Source organism: Rhinatrema bivittatum, chromosome 4, assembly GCF_901001135.1.
Source record: "Rhinatrema bivittatum chromosome 4, aRhiBiv1.1, whole genome shotgun sequence".
NCBI classification, from domain to species: Eukaryota; Metazoa; Chordata; class Amphibia; order Gymnophiona; family Rhinatrematidae; genus Rhinatrema; species Rhinatrema bivittatum.
In genome coordinates this window covers 262,972,495-262,997,078 of record NC_042618.1, presented here as the reverse complement: position 1 = coordinate 262,997,078, position 24,584 = coordinate 262,972,495, and the positions used below count along the sequence as shown (strand labels likewise).

At 44.8% G+C, this 24,584-nt stretch overlaps 2 protein-coding genes across 6 annotated transcripts in view; both read right to left on the bottom strand.

The window, feature by feature from the left end:
* Positions 1 to 24,584, bottom strand: part of TTLL1 (tubulin tyrosine ligase like 1) — a 383,001-nt gene that overhangs the window by 54,513 nt on the left and 303,904 nt on the right. For 4 of the 5 annotated variants that reach the window (XM_029600090.1, XM_029600091.1, XM_029600092.1 and 1 more), the window contains one exon: positions 7,088 to 7,174. The exons of the other annotated variant lie outside the window; for it this stretch is intronic. In XM_029600090.1, the coding sequence (XP_029455950.1) occupies positions 7,088 to 7,174 (87 nt within the window). The remainder of the gene's footprint in view (positions 1 to 7,087; positions 7,175 to 24,584) is intronic. 5 annotated transcript variants of the gene reach the window in all.
* LOC115090676 lies at positions 3,259 to 6,347 on the bottom strand. Its single transcript, XM_029600093.1, has 2 exons — positions 4,802 to 6,347; positions 3,259 to 4,718 (listed from the first exon to the last, which is right to left on the bottom strand). Exon 1 carries the CDS (start codon positions 6,319 to 6,321, stop codon positions 5,107 to 5,109), a length of 1,215 nt encoding a protein of 404 aa, XP_029455953.1. The 5' UTR covers positions 6,322 to 6,347; the 3' UTR covers positions 3,259 to 4,718; positions 4,802 to 5,106.

The window sequence follows — 24,584 nt, the reverse complement described above, 5'->3', positions numbered from 1 at the left end:
GTACATGCCAGCCAAGGCCCGACCCCCCTTGAATGGAGCCTCCGGTGCAGCCCATTCCAGATCGATTAGCTGCTGTGCCACTTGTAGGAGGGGAAAATGGTGAGAAGTTTGGCGCAGGCCCTGCAACAGGGGGTTCACTCTAGGTTCCCCTGGGGTGTCATGGCCCGGAAGGGCCAGGTCCGACAGGCATTGCGAGATCAAGTCTGGAAGATCCGCTCTGGTAAAGAAGCGCCGCATGGTCCGATAAGGTTCTACCCCCGAGGGAAGCTCTCCCTCCTCGGGGGGGGGGGGGGGGGTCATCTTCTTCTGCCGGGCTATCAGGTGGCGAGTGGCCGCGCCTAGGCTGCGAGGGTCCAGGGGCCGGGTCATTCTGGACGTACGGACCCGGTCGGGGAGCTGACTGCATCATGACAAAGGTATGAATCCCTTTGAATAACTCCACCCAGGAGATCGAAGCCATATCTGGCCGCATGGGAACCATGGCTGCTCCCCGCTGCTTGCTGGCTCCGGGGTGTTCCCTGAGGAACCAGCAAGAACGCTGGGCTGTGACCGGCCCTGGCCCAGTAGTCCCAGGGCCTCTTCACATTGGGCACGTAGGGAGTCTGCATCCATGTTCTGTGTGACCCTAAGGTTGCATGCAGAGCAGAGATTGATGCCTCATTCTGGAGGTGCCGGCACTGCCGAAGCCTGGTCACTCTTACTCTCCATGCCACCCGTGAATTCAATAAGAGTCTGCACTGTGCGCGAAAAGCAGGCGCCTGAACCCAGAGCTCAGCAACGTGCGCTTAACAAGGTGCGCCTATAGCCGTGCGCCTATAACGGGCGCCTAAGAACTTGCGCCTAGCAACGTGCACCTATAACGTGCGCCTATAATCGGGCACCTAAGAACTTGCGCCTAGCAACGTGCGCCTATCATCGGGCGCCTATCATCGGGCGCCTAAGATAGCAATGTGTGCCTATGAACGGGCGTCTATAGACGGGCGCCTATCGCCGTGAGACGCTTCAGGTAGAAGATGACGGCGAGCAGGCAGACGAAATGGCGGCCTACTGAACTGGCCGCCCCAGAGGCACTCTGCTTATCCTCGGAGACCAACAAGTAAATATATACGCCTTACCTTGTCTTCGGCGCTTCCCGGCTGCAACCCGGGCGGTCTCCGGCTGTGGGGGAGAGGGCGAGTACCTTCACCGCCGCGCTCGAGGAGGTGCACCTGCTGCCTCTAGGCCGCGCCCGAACTCGTCTCGCTCGGGGGCCAAGTCCACGTTGGGACCGAGGCTGCCTCTAGGCCGCGCCTGAGCCCTTCTCGCTCGGGGGCAGGTCCCTGCTGCGAGTCGGCCACCGGACCGAGGCACTTACCTCCGAGGGACCACGGAAATCCCCTCGGGAAGCTCAACTGGGGGAGGGACCGACTGGTATCACCGCAGGAGTGCGGGGCTCGTTGTTAAGAGATATCGTCTAGGAATTTAGTCGTTAGAATTTGAAAGAACGCTCAGCGAGCGTGAAGGAGCTCCAAACTGCTTTGGAGACAGAAATTACTGAGTTGCTTCACTTCCTGTGGGGGTATATGTACCCGTGCTGATGTCAGATCCGTCTCCAACTGCTAGCACGAGCACGCTATACCCACTTGTTTTGAGTCCATCTGCTACACGCTAGGAAATAAGTCTATATCATCATTCACTGCTATACATTCTAATTCTCCTATCTTACTTCTTAGACTTCTGGCATTAGCATATAAACATTTCAAAGTGTGTTTTTTGTTTGTATTTTCATTCTGCTTTTTAATTGATAGGGATAAACTGGAATTTTCTAGCTCAGGTGAGTTTTTAGTTACAGGCACTTGGACTATGTTTCTTATTATTGGAACCTCACTGTTGGGATGCCCTAATACTAATGCATCATTAGTATCCTTTGAAGATACCTCCCTCCGAGCCATGTATTGCTGAGTGATTGTCAGCTTTCCCCTTTGTTCTAGTTTAAAAGCTGCTCTCCTTTTTAAAGGTTAGCCCCAGCAGTCTGGTTCCACCCTGGTTAAGTGTAGCCCATCCCTTCAGAAAAGACTCCCCCTTCCCCAAAAGGTTCCCCGGGTTCTTACAAAACTGAATCCCTCTTCCTTGAACCATCATCTCATCCACACATTGAGACTCCGGAGCTCTGCCTGCCTCTGAGGACCTGCGCATGGAACAGGGAGCATTTCAGAGAATGCTACCCTGGAGATTCTGAATTTCGGCTTTCTACCTAAGAGCCTAAATTTGGCTTCCAGAATCTCCCTCCCCCATTGTCCTATGTTGTTGGTGCCCACATGTACCATGACAGCCGGCTCCCCCCCAGCACTGTCTAAAATCCTGTCTAGGTGATGCGTGAGGTCCGCCACCTTCACACCAGGTAGGCATGTTACCAGGTGATCCTCACACCCACCAGCCACCCGGCTGTCTACATTCCTAATAATCGAATCAACAACTATGGCAGCCGACCTAACCCTTCCCTCCTGGGCAGTAGCCCTGGGAGACACATCCTCAGTGCGAAAAGACAATGCACCACGAGAAGAGCAGGTCCTTGCTACAGGATCCTTTCCTGCTGCACGAGGTTGAAGCTCTCCAATCATGAGACCTTCTTCCTCCAAGGCACCAGGGCTGCCAGTCTGAAGCTGGGACTTGGCTACTAAATCTCTAAAGGTCTCATCTATATACCTCTCTGTCTGCCTCAGCTCCTCCAGGTCTGCCACGCTAGCCTCCAGAGATCGAACTCGTTCTCTGAGAGACAGGAGCACACGTACAACTTGTCACCGGCGGGTAAAAAATCATACATGTGGCACTTGATGCAAAAGACTTGCTGCTGGACTGCTGCCTTCATCTCAAATTTGTTCAGTTCCTAGTTAAGTTTTAGGTTGCTATGGGAGTAGGAATGTGTCTAATTAGCATCCTTTAAATGTATTAGTGTATTCACTATATGTCTGGTAGTGGCCTACAGGGGAATGATCAAACTCTCAATAAGGTGTGGGGAATTTGTGAAGTAAAGTTAAAAGGTAGATTTTTTTTTTTTTTTAGTGTGAAAGTGGCACCTGCCTATAAATTAAAGGATGATCTAGGGTGGGTGGGAAATACACACACTAACTTCTGCTCATTAGCTGCCTTACTGACTATTAAAAGCAGAAACAGACTAAATAATATACCCCAATAGTTTACTTCTCCCCAATAATTAAAAAAACATAATGCCCCAAGCAAAACTTACTGATTCCTTTTAGCCACCAGCAAGGTGTTCCTCTCCTCTCAGTGCTCCCACTGGAAGCATCAGTGCATACATGAAAATTTTATTCCCTGCCTTAGCCCTATCAAATCCACATTCAAAACTTGCTAGCCATGTATTATTACCTGACACTTTCCTAGTTTCCAACAATAAGTCCCATAAACACTTCCTCCCATTGTCTGCCCTACTCCTGCATCCAGTTACCCACAGCAAAGAGGCAAACCAAACGAAAACACCCGAGTAAAAATGAAAGTTAGCACCAGTTCGCGTATACATGCAGTAGCAAATATACACACATGTATTTGCCTGAATGCGCCATCTCATTAGTGCGTGGCCCTTACAAAATACATCAAACGTGCGTATGTCTGGTGTCCGTCCTCGACATGCCCCTTTTTGACATGCTCATTTTACAAGCACAAGTATACATACACGAACAACTGCCAGCTACTCAAAATAACGTGCGTGTACCGCCTATTGAAACAAGCATAACCTGGCGATTTTGTGTGTGCAGCGCTTTGAAAATTTGGGCTTGTATGTACAATGATGTGAGAAAAATGGCTAACTATATAGAATGTGTATCAAGTTGATTATAGTATGTGTTAAAAATGAACTATATGTAAATATAACAATAGAGATAAGACCTCAGTTTTGGCAAGAGATCTGAATTAACAGAAACTTCTATGGCCAATAGGTCCAATCATCGGTCTTATAATCTCTAAAATGAATTTATTATTTTTTATAAAATTATTTTTATTGTAAACAATTGCTATAAAGCATACTTTTTTATTTTGACTTTTTATTTTAATTTTTAATTTAATTAATTTTTTATAAAATTAACACAATGAGGCAGCGATATAATAGATTTTAAGTGGATACTTTTTTTCAATTGTTATTTATCTTGTTTGAAAATTAGAATGAACTAACACATTTCAAAAAATGTAAACATAGTATTGATGTTTAGCAACTTTGTAACTTGAAAGAGATGAAGTAGCGATTCTTTTACTCCATCAACAGATGATTGTAATCTTGCTATATTCAATTTGTCCCGATAAGGTAACAATGTTGCTATTCCAACAACTCGATAATCTTGAATTAATTGCTGAATGACTCAGTAAGTAAATCACAAAAATGAGCTGGTAATACTGTTGCAAGCTAGTTCAATCGCTTTGTATCTCAAAATGCCTCAAGGTTTGTGGCAGAATCTTGTTCAACCATAATACAACTTGAAAATAGAAATTTCAGTCTTATAATTGATACCAGGACGGACGGTATAAATCACCCCGTCTCTTCTCATGAAGTCTTGTGCCCGACAATATTAATATACGGCATAACACTTATCTTGATTCAATAGATTTGATGATCACTGGCAATGCAGATATTGTGTTTCCTTTGTGCTGCCGTATTGAGACCCGAGGGGTCTGACAACCGCCGCCAACGCGGCCGGCGTTTCGCAAAAAACGCTGCTTCAGGGCGGACTCTAAAGTTAAACAATTGAAAAAATATTTTAACCTTTTGAAAAAATGACTAGAATAGCGTTAAAATGCAATGAAAGTCACTTACACTTTGTAGAGAAACCTTCTTCTAGTGTAGTCGGGTTCAGACTGAAATTGTTTTCAAAAATGGCCGCGCTAAATTTAAACAATTGATTGGCTTAAAGAGTCACCAATCAGTGTTCTCTATTGTAAGCTGCCAACGTACTAACGTTGTGCTATGCCGTCGGAGCCATACGTATTGTTACAATGTAACACTTACTGCTTGTCAATAAAGATCTTTAATGTTGAACTCAATCACAAGCCGTCATATATTTATTGTTCAACAGTGAAGGTAAACGAAATGAATGATGATAACCTGACGAGAAAAATGATTCAATGAATGAGGCTGTTCCATTCTATTTTAGAATTTAAACCATCCGGTTCTTCAGATTTTAACTTGAAAATCCATTCTTGTTCTTTCTTATATAATGATCTCTCTCTGTCACCCCCTCTAATGTCACGTTTGACGTGTTCTAATACAAACCATCTGAGCTCTTTAACGTCATGGTTTTTCTGTATGCAGTGCAGAACAATAGGAGCAGATAACTTTTTGTTCTTCAAACAACTTTTATGTTCTCCTATTCTTAATTTGAACGATCTTGTTGTCTGTCCAACGTAAATTTTATTGCATGGACATCTTATAATATATATCACATGATCTGTCTGACAAGTAGTGAAATTGTACATTCTGTATCTATACTGTGTTTGCGTGCAAATGTACTCTTTCAATTCCAATGTTTGGTCACAGATCTTGCAATGTCCACATCTAAAATGACCCAATGGTGTTGTGCCATCTATTGTTTGAGAATGTTCAACGTCTTTCAACGTAGATGGACTTAAGATTTCTTTCAAATTTTGTGATCTCGAATAAGCTGCTCGAAATTCAATGTCTTGCATACCAGGTATCATTTTAATCAAAAACCAATGGTGACGCATGGCTTGTATGATTTTACGTGACCAAGGTGAATATTGAGTAACACACGTGATCATATTTTCATCTTGAGATTTTGGTTGTGGTGTAAGGAGCGCATCTCGATCATAATACAGTGCTCGTTTGAATCCTGTTTTGATACATTTATTGGGATAACCTCTGTTCTTCAAATCCAATTTAAGTTTTTCAGACTGTTGTCTGTACACTGTGGTGTTAGAACAATTCCGTTTGTATCTCAGGAATTGTGAAAAAGGAAGACTGTTCTTCAATGGCATAGGATGTGCACTGTCAAAATGCAACATCGTGTTGCGGTCAGTAGATTTTTTGAATACAGTGGTGACGATGGCACCATCTTCCATTTTTTTCAATGAAACATCCAAAAAAGAAATCTCTACAAAATTGTAATTTAATACAAATTGTATGTTTTCATCACAGGTATTGATCCATTTCTCGAATAGGTGTAATTCTTGTTCAGTACCGCTCCACAAAATAAAGATGTCATCTATGTAACGCTTGTAAAAAACAATCTTGGAAACAAACGGAGAATGATGAATCCACTCTTGTTCAAATTCTGTCATGAAAAGATTGGCAATGGTTGGAGCCATTGTAGCGCCCATGGCTGTTCCAGAAATTTGCTGGTAATATTTACCCTGAAATATGAAAAAATTCTTTTTAAGGGCGATAGAAGCCAATTGTAATAGAAAATCACTGGGTACCCGATGCGGTCTACAACGTTTATCAAGATATGTTTTAATTACTTTTAGAGCCTCTTCTTGTGGAATTGAAGTATATAGTGATTTAATGTCTAAGGTGACAAACCATAGATCTTTGATGTTAATGAACAAGTTTTCGACCATATTCAAGAAATGGGATGTATCCCTAATGTAGGATGCGCTATTAGATACAAAATCTCTCAGAAAACAGTCAATAAATTGTGAAAGTGGTTCTAGTAATGACTCATTAGATGAGTCATTACTAGAACCAAAACTGAGGTCTTATCTCTATTGTTATATTTACATATAGTTCATTTTTAACACATACTATAATCAACTTGATACACATTCTATATAGTTAGCCATTTTTCTCACATCATTGTATACTAGCTATATCCCTTATTTTGTTGTCATCTTGTATGTACAATGTACATACAGACTTACTGACATGTGGGCTGTTAACAATATTACCCTCCCTAAGTACAGAAAACTAAGTTAGCTCCACCTCTCGATGATTTTATTTGGTGCAAATGCCAAAGAAATTGCTTTAGAAACTTTTGCTATTCTGGTGTTCCTCAAGAAGTTTTCCCTGTCATAATGTTGTTCAGGACAAAATATGTCTTCAATCCCAGGACTGTGATATTGGAAGAATACAGGATCAATTACTTACCTCAATAAGCCATGGTTTAAGCTTATCGTCAATGATAATATCATATCCGTAGCATTCAAAACAGTGTTTGTCATTGTTCATTACAGACTGCAAAAAGTAGTAAAACAAATATATCAGAGAAGAAAGCCAGAGGGAAGTACTGAAATAATACTTCCAGAAATGTATCTACTGATGGCAGATAATTTTTATTCTCTCTCATTTCTGTCCTCTATGTCTTATCTCTCAAGTTCACATACTCAACTAGCAATGTACCAGAAAGCTCTTAACAAGGAAACTCCAGTTTGATTCTTCTCTCATCCCTTCACAATGTGATCTGGCACAACATATAGCTCAGGATACCTTAGGTTTAGCTTGTAGGCTCTTTGGGGCAGGTCTTGTGCATTTCTATGTACACAGATAACATTGCTTGCATTAATAAACAAATATATTTCAATTCTGGACAGAACTTTATGCAGAAAACTGAAAAATTTATGTATTCCCTATAATGGTAACTTTTAAAAAGTTGCGCGGGCACACGTGCGCGCATTTGCTGGCTTGTGCCCAGGGTTGCGGCCATTTTATAACATATGCACTTATATGCATGTATGGGATAAAACAGGCTGAACATGTGCACAATTTTTATTTTTTTTTAATTCTTTATTTATGAATTTTCATTTTTACAAAGAAAAATTGAAAAAACAATTTGTATTCATTTACAATAACAGAAATGAATTCTTATGGAAACATTGGATTTATAGATTATTATTTAAATAAAAAACAGAGGTAAAGTTTAATTTTCCTAGTTTCCTGAAAGACCCTAAAATTTGGAGCCTGTTGAACAAATCCCATTTGTACATAATTACCTTAAAGTAAAATTTACTAATATAAAGAGAAGTATTGCAACTTTAATTAAATCAAACAAACTTCAATTTGAGGATTCTGGTTCACCATCTCGTGACCTGCGTTTCTCCAGGAACCTTTCTAAATCTGAAGGATCATAATAAACATATTTTATTCCTTCTGCCTTCATTAAACATTTACACGTAAATTTTATATTTATTTGTATTCCAAATGTTCTAGCCAATCCAGCCAAGGCAATAAATTTTTTTCTTCTTATCTGGGTATCTTTTGTCACATCAGGATAGACCCATATTTTTTGACCCAGATAGAGGGAGGATCTCTTTTCCATAAACGTCTTCAATATCTTGTCCCTATCCAATGCAGGGCAAACTTTACAATTAAAGTTCCCCTCATCTCTATCTGGGTACTAAATGACGACTCTATCAAATCAGTGACATTTAATGGAGACTCCTGCAATAATTGATTTAAGTTTTGATTTTGTGCTCTCATATTCAGAAAAAATGCTGTTTTAATCAAAGGAAGATTATCTGGAGCCAAAGACAAAACTTCACTAAAATAGTTTCGTAACTGTTCCACAGGGGAGACCATGCTACACTTAGGGAAGTTAACAAACCTAAGGTTAGGGTACCGTATCAAATTTTCCAAGTTTTCAACCTTTCTAGATAGCATGGTCTCGCCTTTTATTATAGACGTTTGAACATCTTTTATTTGAATAATATCTGTTTCTACTTTTTTGAGAGTCGATCCATTATTTGTCACTAAGGGGCTTAAGTTTTGCAGTGTGGATTGGACATCTCTAATATTACTACTCATTTTTTCTACATTCTGATGTAATGTCATTATTGCTGACCACAACATTTCTAATGACACTTTTTGATTTATTTCAAACTTAACACTTGAGGCAGATGGATTCATTAATTTTTTTAAAAAGTCCCTGGTCTAACGCAGGATCACCGTGCGGCGTAACACCACTTCCTCCTATTGCCCCAGCTCTTTGATCCAAAACTTGGAACGCCTCTCCTTCTTCCCCTTGCACAGCTTCTTTTTCCACACAGACTTCCTCTATCGGACTCTCCCCTAAAAACGCCTTCCGAAAAAGGGGTGAATCAAGGCTGTGGGTTTCTGCGGCGCACATTGGTGGTGGGGGAGTTGTTTGGCCCCCGGGACTTAGACTTGTTTCTCCCGACAGCGTGGATATTTGCTCGATATCCGTCGTTGTAATGGGATACTCCGGGGTCACAATTGTTGCTGGTGGGTAGAATCCGGTTAGGGTAGTTTGTATAGGGCCTAGTCTGGCAGGGGTAGAGGCATCCTGCCTGACTCTGCCCTTTCTTTTTGTATGGGGCATAAATGTTACGTCGTAAAATCACTTATAACCCTTTCCTTATTCTACTCACAGTTCTGTTATCCGACGTCAGGGTAAGTGAAGTCTGAGGAGGTTCAGCTCGCTACCATAGTCCGTAACAGCCTCCCAGCCTTCTCCGGCCTAAGCCGGCACAAGCCGAGCGCGCGGCTTAGGGTGCACCGTCGGCGACGGTGCGCCATCCGCTGTGCAATTTGTAGCAGCAGACGCCCGCTGACGTCACACCAGCCTCACTCTGGGTCCGCTGGTCGGGACCAGTTGTTCCGGGGTTGGGAGCCTCGTTGTCCGGGATCTCAGGTATGGCGGCAGCTTTCGAGCCCCTCTCACCACCTAGCTCAGGCTCCAGGAGTCTCCAGCGTCTGCTGTGCAATTTGTAGCAGCGGACGCCCACTGACGTCACACCAGCCTCACTCTGGGTCCGCTGGTCGGGACCAGTTGTTCCGGGGTTGGGAGCCTCGTTGTCCGGGATCTCAGGTATGGCGGCAGCTTTCGAGCCCCTCTCACCACCTAGCTCAGGCTCCAGGAGTCTCCAGCGTCCGCTGTGCAATTTGTAGCAGCGGACGCCCGCTGACATCACACCAGCCTCACTCTGGGTCCGCTGGCCGGGACCAGTTGTTCCGGGGTTGGGAGCCTCGTTGTCCGGGATTCTCAGGTATGGCGGCAGCTTTCGAGCCCCTCTCACCACCTAGCTCAGGCTCCAGGAGTCTCCAGCATCCGCTGTGCAATTTGTAGCAGCGGACACCCGCTGACGTCACACCAGCCTCACTCTGGGTCCGCTGGTCGGGACTAGTTGTTCCGGGGTTGGGAGCCTCGTTGTCCAGGATCTCAGGTATGGCGGCAGCTTTCGAGCCCCTCTCACCACCTAGCTCAGGCTCATGTGCACAATTTTAAGAAGGTGTGCACCTATGCGTGCAAATGCCACTTCTACTGAGTAAGTGGGGGGATTTTAGTAGACAAGGGCACGATGCAACTACCAATTTTACCAATGTGTTCCCAGTTCACCCAAGCAAGGAATAGGATTTCTAAACCCCTTAGTTTAATAGCCTCCCTTTTTCCTTGTTAATCCTGACCTTTAAAACCCTGCTCACCTCTTTACTTTTTTTTTGTTTTCTGACTTGCACGCCATCCATAGCAGAGTAAAGTTATGCAATAGGGGACCCCGGTGCACACATGTGCGCATAAGTATGCGCTGGATTCATTTTGAAATCCAGGAATGCCCATGCCCAGCCTCTTTTTTTGGAAAATTGATTTGTGTGCGTAGCGGCAAGTACGCGCATACACAGATGCATTTTAAAATCTGCTTAGTGCGTGCTGGCCCAGCTTGTGCGCATATCTCCTGGTTTTGGCTTTTAAAATCTACATGCATGTGATTATAATTATTGTAATCCTATTTACAAATGATACAGTAGAGGTTTTCCCATTTTTTAGTTACCACAGTTTAAAGTTTCTCAGAAACAAAATACACCCGTTTCAGACCAGCTTGCACAAAATGTTATATCCTGCCAATGAGGCCTAAATGGATGCTAAGGTCAATCATTTGGTAAAGAATTTTAGTTGTTCAGTGTATGCTGTTGCTATACAAATAGGGATAGTATTGTTGCGCTTGGGGCTGGACTCTTGTCCTGGAGCAGTGGAGAACAGCTCCCTGGTAGGGACCAGGAATCACCTGCCCCCAGGGGGGCGGAGCACTGGAGGAGACAGAAGCTAGGATGAGCTCCACCACTAGATGCCCGCCGTTCCCCCGGGTGGAGCTGTAGGAACCCGGGCCGCTTGGACTTAGGTGGACCTCGCAGGGTCTCTTGGAGAGAAGGTAGACAGGCGTGCCACCAGACAGGAGCGCGATCGGGTTCAAGGCTGGAGGTAAGATGGAGCAAGGAAGACTAGAACAGCGTAGGCGATGACAAGGCAAGGGACAGAGCCAGAATCAGGAGATGTGGTCAATCAGGTAGGGGTCAGGATCTGGGAGGTCAGTTCAAGGAGTGTCAGCCAAAGCAGGAGTCAAATACCAGGAAGCAGTCCCAGAGTAGTCAACGAAGCAGAGGTCAGGTTCTGGAGGTCAGACGAGGTCACAGGCAGGCAGAGGTCAGAAGGCAGGCAGGTGGCAGAGTAGTCAAGAAACAGGCCGAAGGTACTACCTGGGGAGACGACAGACGAACACAGGAACAGAAGGAAGCTGGAACAGTAGGATCCTGTAACAAGGCTGGAACGAGTCTGGAACAAGGCTCAGCATGCAGAGACAATCTAGCAATAAAGCCGACCCGATTGCCAAGGCAAGGAAGTGCAAGCAGGAACTTCCTTAAGTAGTTCCTTCAATCAGGGCACGCCGCAGAGCTAGGACCCGCCCCATGCCCTACAAGAGGCCGGGCAATCTGTGCCCGCGTGCATAGGGCGTGGCAATGCCCCGGAAGGCACCGAACTCCGGCGTGAGGCCTAGTGCGCAGTGGAAGGCCTAGCAACCGCCACGGCGGGAAGCCGAGTCCGGGAAGAGCTTGCGGCTGCCGCTAGGGAGGTCAACCTGGGACCTGCAGAGGAGCCAGAGAGGTGAGCAGGCCCGTGGGCGAGCCGGATGCGAACGGGATGCACAACAGTACCCCCTCTTCTAGGCCTCCCCCTACGTGGCCCTGGATCATCAGGGTGAGTCCTATGAAAGGTCTTCAGGAGTTCCTTATCAAGGATGTTGTGGGAAGGTTCCCACAAGTTCTCCTCTGCCCCATAACCCTCACAGGCTAGGAGGTACTCCTATTTCCCTCAACACAGACGGACGTCAAGGACCTCTCTTTCCTGAAGAGATGTATCTGGTTCTGTAGAGACCCGTGGAGGAGAGGGGACTCTACATGAGGGCCAGGAGAGGACCAAAGGTTTCAACAATGACACATGGAACATGTTATGGATATCCATGGCACGAGGTAGCTGGAGTTGATACGATACAGCTCCCACTCTTCGAATTACTGGAAATGGACCAATGTATTTTGGAGCCAAGTGATGAGAGGGAAGTCTCAGTCGTATGTGTCGAGCGCTTAGCCACACCTTCTGGCCAGGACGGAAGAGTGGAGCAGGACATCTATGGGCATCCGAAGTAAGCTTGGAGCATTCAGCGGCCTGGTAAAGGCGCTCTTTTACTTAGTTCCACACTTGATGAATGGTGTGGGCCATGGATTGCCACTGGAGAAGGAACAGTCAGAGGAACTGGAAGAGGCAGCCAAGGTTGTCGTCCGAATTCCACGGAGAATGGAGATACATCGGTGGCCGCAGCGACATGGGTATTGTGCGACAGCTCAGCCCAGGGTAGTAGATCAGACCAGTTGTCCTGCTGATCATTCACGTAGGAGCGGAGGAATGTCTTTAAGGTCCTATTGGTCCTTTCAGATTGACCATTGGCCTGTGGGTAATAGGCCGACGTGAAACTCAGGGCAATGTTAAACTTTTTACATAGGGAGCGCCAGTACTTGGCAGCAAACTGTGGCCCTTGGTCGGATATAATCTCCTTGGGGAGTCCATGGAGACAAAAAATCTGTTTCAAAAACAACTTGGCTAATTCTGGGGCCAACGGAAGGCCCGGCAAGAGAATAGTGACCCTTCTTCAAAAACGGTCGATGATGACCCAGATTACGGTATTACGGAGGCAAGTCTGTAATAAAGTCCATTGAGATGCTGGACCATGGCTCGGTAGGTGCTGGAAGTAGTTGGAGTAAGCTGGAAGTAGTTGGAGTAAGCGCTAAGGCTTTCTGGTAGGTGGTTTCTGTTGGGCGCAGACGGGACATGAGTCCACATAGTTTCGGGAGTCTTGCACCATGTTTGGCCACCAATAATGTCTCCATAACATCTCTAGGGTCCTGGCATGTCCCGAGTGTCCTGCCAACTTGGAATCATGAGCCCATTTCAGAACTCGTTCACATAATCTACGTGGAACGACGGTTTTTCCAGTAGGAACTGTAGTGGTCATGGCAAGGAATACGCAGGCAGGATCTATGATGTAGCTAGGAACTTCAGGAACATCTTCAGGTTCAAATGATCTTGACAGTGCGTCAGCACGGAGGTTCTAGGAACCTGGATGGAAACATAGAAAGAAGCTAAACCGTTCAAAGAAGAGCACCCATCAGGCTTGTCGAGGATTCAGGAGTTGAGCTTCTTTAAGGTATTCAAGGTTCTTATGGTCAGTAAAGATGGTAAACTTGTGTTGCGCCGCTTCCAACCAGGGACGCCACTCTTGGAGTGCCAACTTGACTGCGAGAAGTTCTCGGTCACCAACGGTATAACGTTGTTCAGTAGGAAAGAACTTGTGTGAGTAGAATGAACAAGGTATCAATTTACCCTTGGGAGAAAACTGGCTCAAGACAGCTCCTGCGCCAACTGCAGAGGTGTCAACTTCAACTACAAATGGATGTCTTGGGTCCGGATGCTGAAGGCAAGGACCAGAACAGAAAGCCTCCTTAATCGTCTGAAAAGTGGCTTGTGCCTTGGGTGTCCACACCCGAGTGTTAGCCCCTTTCCTGGTCATGGCGGTAAGCGGGGCAACTAAGGTAGAATAATTGGCAAAGAAGCTCCGGTAATAATTGGTAAAGCCAAGGAAACGTTGTAGGGCCCATAGGCCTACTGGCTGGGGCCAGTCACGGATCTCCTGGACTTTCTCTGGATCCATGGAGAAACCTCAATCGGATATGATATACCCTAAGAAGGGTAAGCAATTACACTCGAAGAGGCATTTTTCTAACTTGGCATACAAATGGCTTTCTCTCAGACGTTGAAGGACGATCCGAACATGATCTCGAAGAGATTCAAGGTCTTTGGAAAAGATTAGGATGTCATCAAGATATAAAACTACGAAGGAGCACAAGAGATCTCGGAGAATTTCGTTCATAAGGCGCTGAAAGACTGCTGGGGCATTGCCTTGAAGATAAGGGGCAGGGGATATCGGTCTTTGCGGGTTATGGTGTTGAGCCCTCTGTAGTCAATACAAGAGCGTAGACCGCCGTCCTTTTTCTTAATGAAGAAAAACCCCGCTCCAGCAGGAGAGTCAGAAAGATGAATGAACCCTTTTTTCTAGGTTCTCTTTAATATACTCAGACATAGCTTGGGTCTTGGGTTGAGACAGTGGATAAGTTCTGCCTTTGGGAGGCATTGTGCCCGGTAGAAGCTCTATAGGGCAATTGAACTTGCGTAACGGAGGTAAGGTATCCACTTTCTGTTTCGAGAAGACATCTTTGAAGTCAGTGTACTGAGGAGGCAAACCAGGTAAAGTGACAGACTTCAGAACAGGGACTACTGGAGATATAGAATGTAAACATGTTTTCTGGCATTTAGAGCCCCACTGCACCAACTGCAGGGAATGCCAATCAAACTGGGGTTTGTGCGTCTGGAGCCAGGGCAGCCCCAGGATAACTGGATGTGTCGTTCGTTTTAATACATAGAAGGACATCTCCTCTTTGTGGAGAGTGCCCACGGTAAGACGAACAGCCACTGTTTGGTGGGTGATGAGCCCTGGAAGGTGTTCTCCTTGGATGGAGGCGATACGGAGGCTCACCTCTAATGGCTGAAGAGGAAGCTTGACAATGTCATTCATGATGAAGCTGCCTCTTGCTCCAGTATCGACAAGAGCAGTAGTGGCGAAGGAGTGGGCCTTGATTCCCAGAGAAACGGGAAGCAAAAGTTGAGGGCCAGTGACAGTAGCGCCTAAGCTCGGACCCCCGCCAGGCTCAGGTGTTGCAGTTTTCCAGACAAACCGGGTAGGACTGCAGACAATGTCCAAAAGTACCACAGTAATGGCAAAGACCCTCCTTCCTCTGAAGGAGATGTTCGGTCAGAGACAATCACCCACGGTTCACCTCCATAGGTTCCACCACGGAACAGGGTGGTGGTGCTGGAGTCTTAGCTGAAGGAACACACGTGGGACGTGGTGTAGGAGAGTGGGGAGACTTTACTTCAAGGTGCCTTTGCCGGAGGCGATGATCGATCTTCCCAGCAAGGGAAATCAGGTCCTCTAGAGATGTGGGAGTCTCACGGATGGAGAGTTCATCTTTGAGACTGCAGGAGAGTCCATCTAGGAAGATGGCTTGCAGACAATCTTCTTGCCACCCAAGCTCAGTGGCCAGAGTCCTAAACTCCACATCAAGTCTAGAGGACATGAATAAAGAGGAGGCAGCAAAACACTGCATGGAGCGGCAGAAGCCACAGAGGCATTCACGGAGCGGGATGCCAGTGGCCAGTTGTTGGTGTTCCACCTTCACGGAGCAGAAGGATGGAGGGCTGCCATCTCCAAAAAAAAAAAAACCAAAAAAACAGGGGTGGGTAAGAGTATGGGGCAGGGGTGTGGCCTGCTTGTTGCAGCGGTTGCTACACCTAATTGAGCTGGATGTTCACTTGGATGCAGATCCGACGCTGCTCTCTACATTGGTGGTGGGGTGGAGGGGAATTAGGGCTGGAGGGTACTGGAAGCCAATAGTAACAGGTGGGTGAGAGAAAAAGATAAAAAAAAATAATAATAAAGTGCGTAGCTTGCTGGGCAGACTGGATGGGCCGTTCGGTCTTCTTCTGCTGTCATTTCTATGTTTCATTTCTATGTATACTCAGAGAGGGTCCGTGACCCTTGGCGAAGGTGGAGTAGGTTATGGCTGGCTACAGCCTGGCGGCCTGGGTCTCCGAAGGTCTGCTTGAAGAGAGCAATAAATTCAGATAACTTGGAAAGTATGGGATCAGAGTGTTCCCATAAGGGAACGGCCTATGCAAGAGCCTTCCCTTCTAGGTGAGATAGGATGAAGGTCATCTTGGTGATTTCCTTCAGGAACAAAGAGGGTTGCAGTGCAAACTGCATGAAGCACTGATTAAGGAAGCCACGACAGGAGCGTGGATCCCCATTATATCGAGGAGGTGCAGAAGTGCCAACGATGCTTTGGGAAGCATAGAGGCAGATAGGCCCATGGGATTGGCCAAAGCTGTATCTCGTAGCTGGGAACGAAGCTCTTCCACCGCGAAATAAAAGGTGTAATGCTGAAATATTGAGGTTAACATCGGTTCTGAAAACAGCACAAATGCAACATGTGTTGGATATGACTAATGATACCAAGGCACAAGTTGATAGAATTAGAGAGGCCCTTAATACTTTATTACATCAGAGAGCTTCTAAATCGCTACGATACTATCGCTATCAATTATATAAGCATGGTAATAGTACTAGTCGTTTAATGTCGCATCTTATCCGCCCTAAAAGAAATCATACATCTGTAGTTGGTATTCGAGATAGTCAGGGTTTATATCAGACTGCACCTGGGAAAATTGCTACTAGGTTTCTTGAATATTATGCAGCCTTGTATGGTCATAAACCTATGAATTTGGAAGTAGCAGAAAACCTTTTTCAAAATATTACTTGGCCTCAAGTTTCTAGAGATCAGGTATTGGCATTGAATACTCCTATAACTGAACAGGAAATTTATTCGGTAATTCAATCAATTAAATTGGGTAAAGCAGCGGGTCAGGATGGTTTAGGATCTGAGTTTTATAAAATCCTAAAATTTATTGTTTTAAAACCTTTACAAAAATATTATACTGGAATGTTAATTGACAAACATATTGCTGTATCATCTAATCAGTCAACTATTGTTGTTCTTCCTAAACCAGGTAAAGATCCCCTGGAAGTAGGTTCATATCGTCCAATATCTTTAATTAATGTGGACATAAAAATTTTGTCTGCAATTTTGGCATCTCGTTTAAATCAAATTTTACCTTCTCTTATTCATGAAGATCAAACTGGCTTTGTAAAAGGTCGCCAGGGGGTACGTAATGTTCGGCGTCTTATTGCCACATTAAGTTATCAACCAAAAGCAGAATCATTAATTCTTAGTCTGGATGCCGAAAAGGCTTTTGATTCTCTATCTTGGGAATATATGTTTTGGGCACTGAAGAAATATAATTTTTCTGGAAATTTCTTTACTTGGCTTCAAACTCTGTATAGCAGGGGTCAGGAACCTTTTTGGCTGAGAGAGCCATAAACGCCACATATTTTAAAATGTAATTCCATGAGAGCCATACAATATGTTTAAAACTAAATACAAGTAAATGTGTGCATTTTATGTAAGATCACACTTTTAAAGTACAATAAGTCTCTGAAAATATTACACCAGGCCTTAAGACACCAATACATCTCCTATTAGGAAAACGGACCAAGTCAGGCTGCTATAGAGTCCTACACAGAAACTACACGCCAGCAGAAAACCTCACCTGAATCACGTGCTGTCCCTCACCTAACATAGAATAAAGAGACCAAAACGCATAACAAGAAGCATGCAGACAAAAACTGAATTGGAAACTGCAACAAGCCAGAGTCTCTGTATGCAGTGTAACAAAGGAAAAAAGAAACATCACACATCCTTATAAAACAAATCAAGAAATATAAAATCATCAGCAGTAAAACTGTACTAACAAAAAGAACATATTTCGAAACAGCTGATGAGTGGAATATCCAATAATTAAAAACTCATATAAAACATTTCCAGATACCAACAAAATATTTCAAAATAGCAGACACAAAGATCCAGTAATGAAAAATAATAAGGATACAAAAATTTTTTTGCTCTGCATACCTGGGAACGTTTGATATCCAGGTGTCCTGAGATTGTTCTGAATTAGCAGGAGGTGGGGTGGTTTGCTTGGAACTTTCTCCTCTCTCAGTCACATACCAGCGCTCTCTCTCACACTGGCTCTCAATGACACACCTATACACACATGCTCTCAGTCACTCACATATACAAATGTTTTTTCTCTCTCACTTATATAGGCTCTTAATTACACATTTACACACATGCTGTCTATCTTTTCACGCTTACACACACACAGGCTTTCAATCACATAAATACATGCTGTCTTTTTCTCTCACACACAGACTCTCATTCACATGCTTACAAACATGTCCTCTCTTTCTCTCATTTACACACAGGCTCTCAATCACATACTCACATGCTCCCTCACCTAAATCAGCTCTCAATCACACACAGACACACATGGTCTCTCTCTCTCATTTAAACACAGGCTCTCAATCACATACTCACATGCTCCCTCACCTAAATCAGCTCTCAATCACACAGACACACATGGTCTCTCTCTCTCATTTAAACACAGGCTCTCAATCACATACTCACATGCTCCATCACCTAAACCAGCTGTCAATCAGACACAGACACACATGATCTCTCTCTTACTTATACACACAGGCTCTTAATCATACATACACATGATCTCTCTCACACACAAAGGATCTCAATCATACACACATACTCTTTCAAACAAACAGGTTTTCAATTACAAACTTACACATACAGGTTCCCAATGGTAAACTTACATTCATGCTCTCTCTCTCACAGGCAGGATCTCAATCACAGACATACTCTCTTTCACATATACAGGCTCTCAATCATTCACATACATGCAATCTCTCACTCACACACACAGGATCTCAAACACACATGCTTGCTCGCTCATTCACTCTCTCTCTCCCCCCCCCCCCCCCCCCCGGGAACTCGCGGCAGCAGCAGCCACCTCCCAACGCTAACCTCCTTCATTTTCAGCCCTCGCGGAGGCGAAGGCGGAGTCCCATCGGCCGCGGTTGAAGATTTTCATTTTCCTCCGAGCCGCGCTGCAGTCTTCTTCCCGCGCAGGCACCCGATGCTCTCCACTTCCTCTTCCGGGCCGCGGGAAGAAGAGAGCACCGGCGTGCTCTCTTCTTCCCGCGGCCCGGAAGAGGAAGTGGAGAGCATCGGGTGCCTGCGCGGGAAGACCCGCGCAGGCACCCGATGACTCCAGCGCTGGCACCCGGCTGACACCCGATGACCCCCGCGCAGGCACCCGGATGACTCCAGTCGGCGTGCTCTCTTCTCCTCCCCCCCCCCCCCCGCGGCCCGGAAGAGGAAGTGGTGAGCATCGGGTGCCTGCGCGGAAGAAGAGACCACGCTAGTGTGGTCTCTTCTTCCCGCGCAGGCACCCGATGCTCTCCACTTCCTCTTCCGGGCCGCGGGGGGGAGGAGAAGAGAGCAAGCCGGTGCCGCTGACTCCAGCTGTCCTGCCGCGTTCCGCCCGGGCTGACAGCATTTTAAGCCCGGGCGGCGGAGGACCGGGGAGCAGCTGGGTCAGCGGGGAACCGCGAAGTATGGCGACACGTGTCTGCGAGCCAGATGCAGCCCTCAAAAGAGCCATATCTGGCTCGCGAGCCATGGGTTCCCGACCCCTGCTGTATAGTAATCCTAGTGCCATCATTTTGCTTAATGGAAATTCTACAGATTCTTTTCAATTATACTGCGGAGTCAGGCAGGGCTGTCCATTATCTCCATTGTTGTTCATTTTGGCATTGGAACCGTTGGCTAATGTCTTGCGAAATACACCACAATTTGTTGGAATTAGTTTAAATGGTCATCCATTAAAATCAGCTCTGTTTGCTGATGACATCTTACTTTTTGTAGGAAATCCACGCAAGAGTGTTCCTGTTATTATTAACTTATTTGAACAATTTCATTTAGTAGCAGGTTTAAAAATAAATTTTGCTAAATCAGAAGCTTTGGCTCTTAATGATAGTTTATCTACTACTTGGCATAGTACTTTTCCTTTTCAGTGGGCTCCTGAAAAATTAAAGTATTTAGGAGCTTTCATTCCTAGACAGCTAGATAAATTGTATGATTTAAATATTCCTCCCTGCATAACACGCTTAGAGGAGCAGTTGAAGGTTTGGATATCTCTTCCACTTTCTTTATTTGGTCGTTGTGCATTGATTAAGATGGTGATTGTTCCTAAACTTTTATATCTTCTCCATATATTACCTTGTTGGTTGAGAGTTAAAGATCTTCAACGATTGCGATCTATTATTCAAAATTTTCTTTGGAAAGGTGGTCGAGCCCGTATGGCTTATAATATTTTGGTAGGTCCTAAAGAACAGGGTGGATTAAATATGCCAGATTTTCGACTATATAATGTAGCTTGCCAATTGCGTTTTATTAGTGAATGGATTATGGGAACTTATCGTTATTGTAAGCAAGGAATGTTGGATTGTATGTCTCGCCCAAGTTCTCCTCTTAGTATTATTCAATTACGCCCAGGCCATAGATGTATTGTATCATTTCCTAGAATATTATTGGCTCCATGTATACGCGCTTGGAGATGGGTGCGACATCGTGCACATTTATCAGGTGAAGTTTCTCTTTTAAATCCCTTTCTTGGTAATGTTAATTTTCTTCCTGGAATTGAGAATAAAGGTATTTATTTATCATGGGCAAATCGTGGATTAAAGTTTCCAATTCATCTATTTGATGCTGATTCTCATATCTTACTAGACTATGATACATTGGCACGTACGTATCAGCTTCCAACAAAACATTTTTTTGCTTACTTACAAGTCCGTCATTATTTACATTCTTTCTTATGGAGTTCTGAAAAGTTAGCTGCTGAATCAAATTTTGCTATAAATATAATTGATACAGTATGTATGACAAACTCAATTACAGGTTGAGGAAAAGTAGTGAAGAAATTCCTTAATGTTTCTTGTTTGGTCTCTTTGGCATCTCGTTGGTCTAATATGATAGGAATACAAATTACACCATCTTATTTGAAATATTGCTTTAGGACATTATACATGTCTCTACCTGATTTAGGATTACGAGAAGTCCAATTTAAAATACTTCACTGTTTTTATTATTATGATATACGAAGAAATAGAATGAAGTTGACTTCTACTTCTTTGTGTAGTAAGTGTGGAACAATGGTTGGTACATTATATCATCGCTTGTTTACTTGTCCAAAATTAAATGCCTTTTGGGATTCAGTTTTTCATATGATTGCAAAATGTACAGATGTATTTATACCTGTCACTGGACAATTACTATTAGATAGCTCTCATTTAGCAGACTTGCCATGCAACATTTCAAAACGGAAATTTGAGCGCATGGCTATTATGCTAGCATGTAGGACCATATTGGCGGATTGGACTGATCCAATGGCTATACCTACCCTAGCAGCGTGGACAAATAGAATGATATTACTTTTACAAATGGAATTTATGGACTTCCGTAGCGGTACACGCAAACCTGATAAATTGTATTGTGCTTGTTGGCAAGCTTATTACGCGATACTCCCTCAAGATTTACAAGCTGGTTTGATTGATTCTGGTTATAAACATGACTGGTCTTAAATGGAGGTTTATGTAATAAGAAATGTATGAATGTTGTGTTGAATGTGGTGTGGTTTTAAATGGATGAAAGATAATGTATGATTGTGATTGGGGATGTTTGATTGTTGTTTGATGGTTATTTAATTTGATATTGTATTTTATTGTATTGTGTTTTATTTTTGTAAGTTGTCTTATTTTTGTATTTATTTAAAAATATAATAAAAATTATTTTGGAAAAAAAAAAAGAAGCCAGCGATTCCAAAGCTTGGTGATGTTCTTTGACTGTAGCGACCAAACCCGGTAGGGCTTTGGAGGCGGGGGACTCCTCCGAGTCCATGGCCTTGGCAACCTGTTGCGCTCAGGGGGTGGACCCTTGTCCTGGAGCAGTGGAGAATGGCTCCCTGGTAGGGACCAGGAAGCACCTGCCCCTAGGGGGGCAGAGCACTGGAGGAGACAGAGGCTAGGATGAGCTTCAACAGTGGAAGCCCGTGGTCCCCCCTGGGTGGAGCCCGTAGGGACCCGGGCTGCTTGGACTTAGGTGGGCCTTGTAGGGTCTCCTGGAGAGATGGTAGGCGTGCCCACAGATAGGAGAGGAGCGCTATCAGGTTCGAGGCTGGAGGTCAGATGGAGCAAGGAAGACCAGAATAGCATAGGTGATGACAAGGCAAGGGACAGAGCCAGAATCAGGAGACATGTTCAAGCAGGCAGGGGTCAGGATCCAGAGATCAGTTTGAGGAGTGTCAGCCAAAGCAGGAGTCAAATACTAGGAAGCAGTCAGAGAGTAGTCAACAAAGCAGAGGTCAGGTTCCGGAGGTCAGACGAGGTCACAGGCAGGCCGTGGTCATAAGGCAGGCAGCAGGCAGAGTAGTCAAGGAACAGGCCGAGGTCAGTACCAGAGAGACAGTCCGAAGGTACTACCTGGGGAGACGACAGACACAGGAACAGAAGGACGCTGGAACAGTAGGATGCAGGAACAAGGCTGGAACAGTAGGATCCTGGAACGAGACTGGAACAAGGCTTAGCACGCAGAGACAATCTAGCAATAAAGCCGACCCGACAAGGAAGTGCAAGCAGGAACTTCCTTAAGTAGTTCCTTCAATCAGGGCGCGCCACAGAGCTAGGACCCGCCCCTGGCCCTACAAGAGGCCAGGCAGTCCGCGCGCGCACGTAGTGGCGTGGCCAACGCCACAGAAGGCTCCGAATTCCAGCATGAGGCCTGGTGCGCAGTGGGAGGCCCAGCAACTGCTGCCGTTAACGCCGAGGCCTGGAAGAGCTCGCGGCTGCCGCTAGAGAGGCCAACCCGGGACCTGAGGAGGAGCTAGGCCCGTGCGCGGGCTGGACGCGAATGAGGCGCCCAACAAGTATATTGTGTGTTGTGAGTTGTTTTAGGAGCTGTTGCTTATTTAATACATTATGTTATTCTAAAGATGGGTGGTGGAGTGTTGTGAATTGTATGTGGGATATTTGTATTCTTATTATTCTTGGACTAATAGTGATGTTAGAGTCTTACTTGATTCCAATAATTCTGGGAATGAGGTGTTATTTTCCACTTTGTGCTCCAGTGTCTACTCCTATTTCTTGGTATTGATTTATCCACCTGGAATACCCCTCGATAGGTCTGATGCTAAGTATAAAATATCTTTATCTTATAGGACTGCATAAAGCAATGTGTTTTAAATATAGTGATCTCCTTATTGTTGGAAGATAAAATTGATGTTTTGTTTCACTGAGTCATGGTTGCTGGAAGAAGACACTATTCTGTTGAATCAGATATGCCCTTCTTGTTTTTCTGGGATACATCATGCTAGAAAAATCCAAAGAAGGTTGTGGAGCTGTTTTGTTCTATAGGAATAACATGTTTATCCACATCTATTGTGGCTGGATGTGAAGGCTTACTTGTAAGTTTTAACCGTTTTGTCTTTCTTTTTTTATATTGTCCACCTCATGTAATTAGCACTAACTTTATCAAGATATTGGATTTCATTACTTCTTTACATAGAAACATAGAAATAAGTCACCAGAAAAAAGACCATATGGCCCCATCTAGTATGCCCAACCATCTAATTTATCTAGCCCTTACAATTCCCATCAATCCCTCACAGATCCCCTGCATTTATCCCATGCTTTCTTGAATTCAGATACATTTTTGACTCCACTACCTCCACAAGGAGGCCACTTCATGCATCCACTATCCCCTTAGCAAAAAATATTTCTTAATATTACTCCTGAATCTACCCCTTTTCATCCTCATCCCATGATTCCTTGTTCTAGAGCCTCCTTTCTTTTGAAAGAGGCGGGCCTCCTGTGGATGGAAACCTTTGAGATTTATTTTTTTTTTTGTTGTAAACGGAGTGCATCAAACAAAAAATCACATCATGTACAATTGTGCATAATAAGTGAGTGCAACACAACTCAGGCAAAACGATATGAACCAGACAAAATAACATATGAGAAGTACATCCGGCCACTGATACCGTTTCAATAACCAGTGATACCATCCCCCTCCTGTCCCCGCCCCCACCCCCCCTCCCCCCCCCCAGGACCAGGCCAATCAGATACTTAGCCAGATTGAGGTTCGGACTTCAGACACCAAATGGACATTGGATCAGAGAGTGCTCACCCACAAAACAAGAACCCACCCTTACATATCAAGATAAATGTCCTGAAAAAGGAGAGAGGTTTTTGGGAACGCCAAGTAGCCTACGTTTTTAATAATGTGCAAGAGTCCTGAGCCCGTAACCAGTCAATATATGGGCACCAGACCTTATTGAATTCCACGATCCTATCTTGATGTAATGCCATTAGTTGATACAACCGGTAATAAGAATGTAAACGATGCTGAACAGCTGCCAAAGTCGGGGCCCGTTCCTGCTTCCAGTGAAGGGCGATTTCTGCTCTCGTCGCTATGAAGATCTGTAACACCAATTTCTGTTCCATAAGAGTAGCGCCGGAAACCGGTAGTCCCAATAGAGCGTGCCACGGTTCCACTGAAACTGCAATACAAAGAGCTTGAGCAAGCCAGGCCAAGACTGTCTTCCAACAGTGGGAAACCTTAGGGCATTGCCACCACAGATGAAAATAGGTACCCCGTTCCGCACATCCTCTCCAGCACGTGTCAGGAACGTCCGGTGCAAATTTGTGAAGGGAAATTGGGG

Coding starts and splice junctions, on each gene's coding strand:
- LOC115090676 (XM_029600093.1), bottom strand. CDS start 6,321: ATGGGCGCTACAATGGCTCCAACCATTGCCAATCTTTTCATGACAGAA.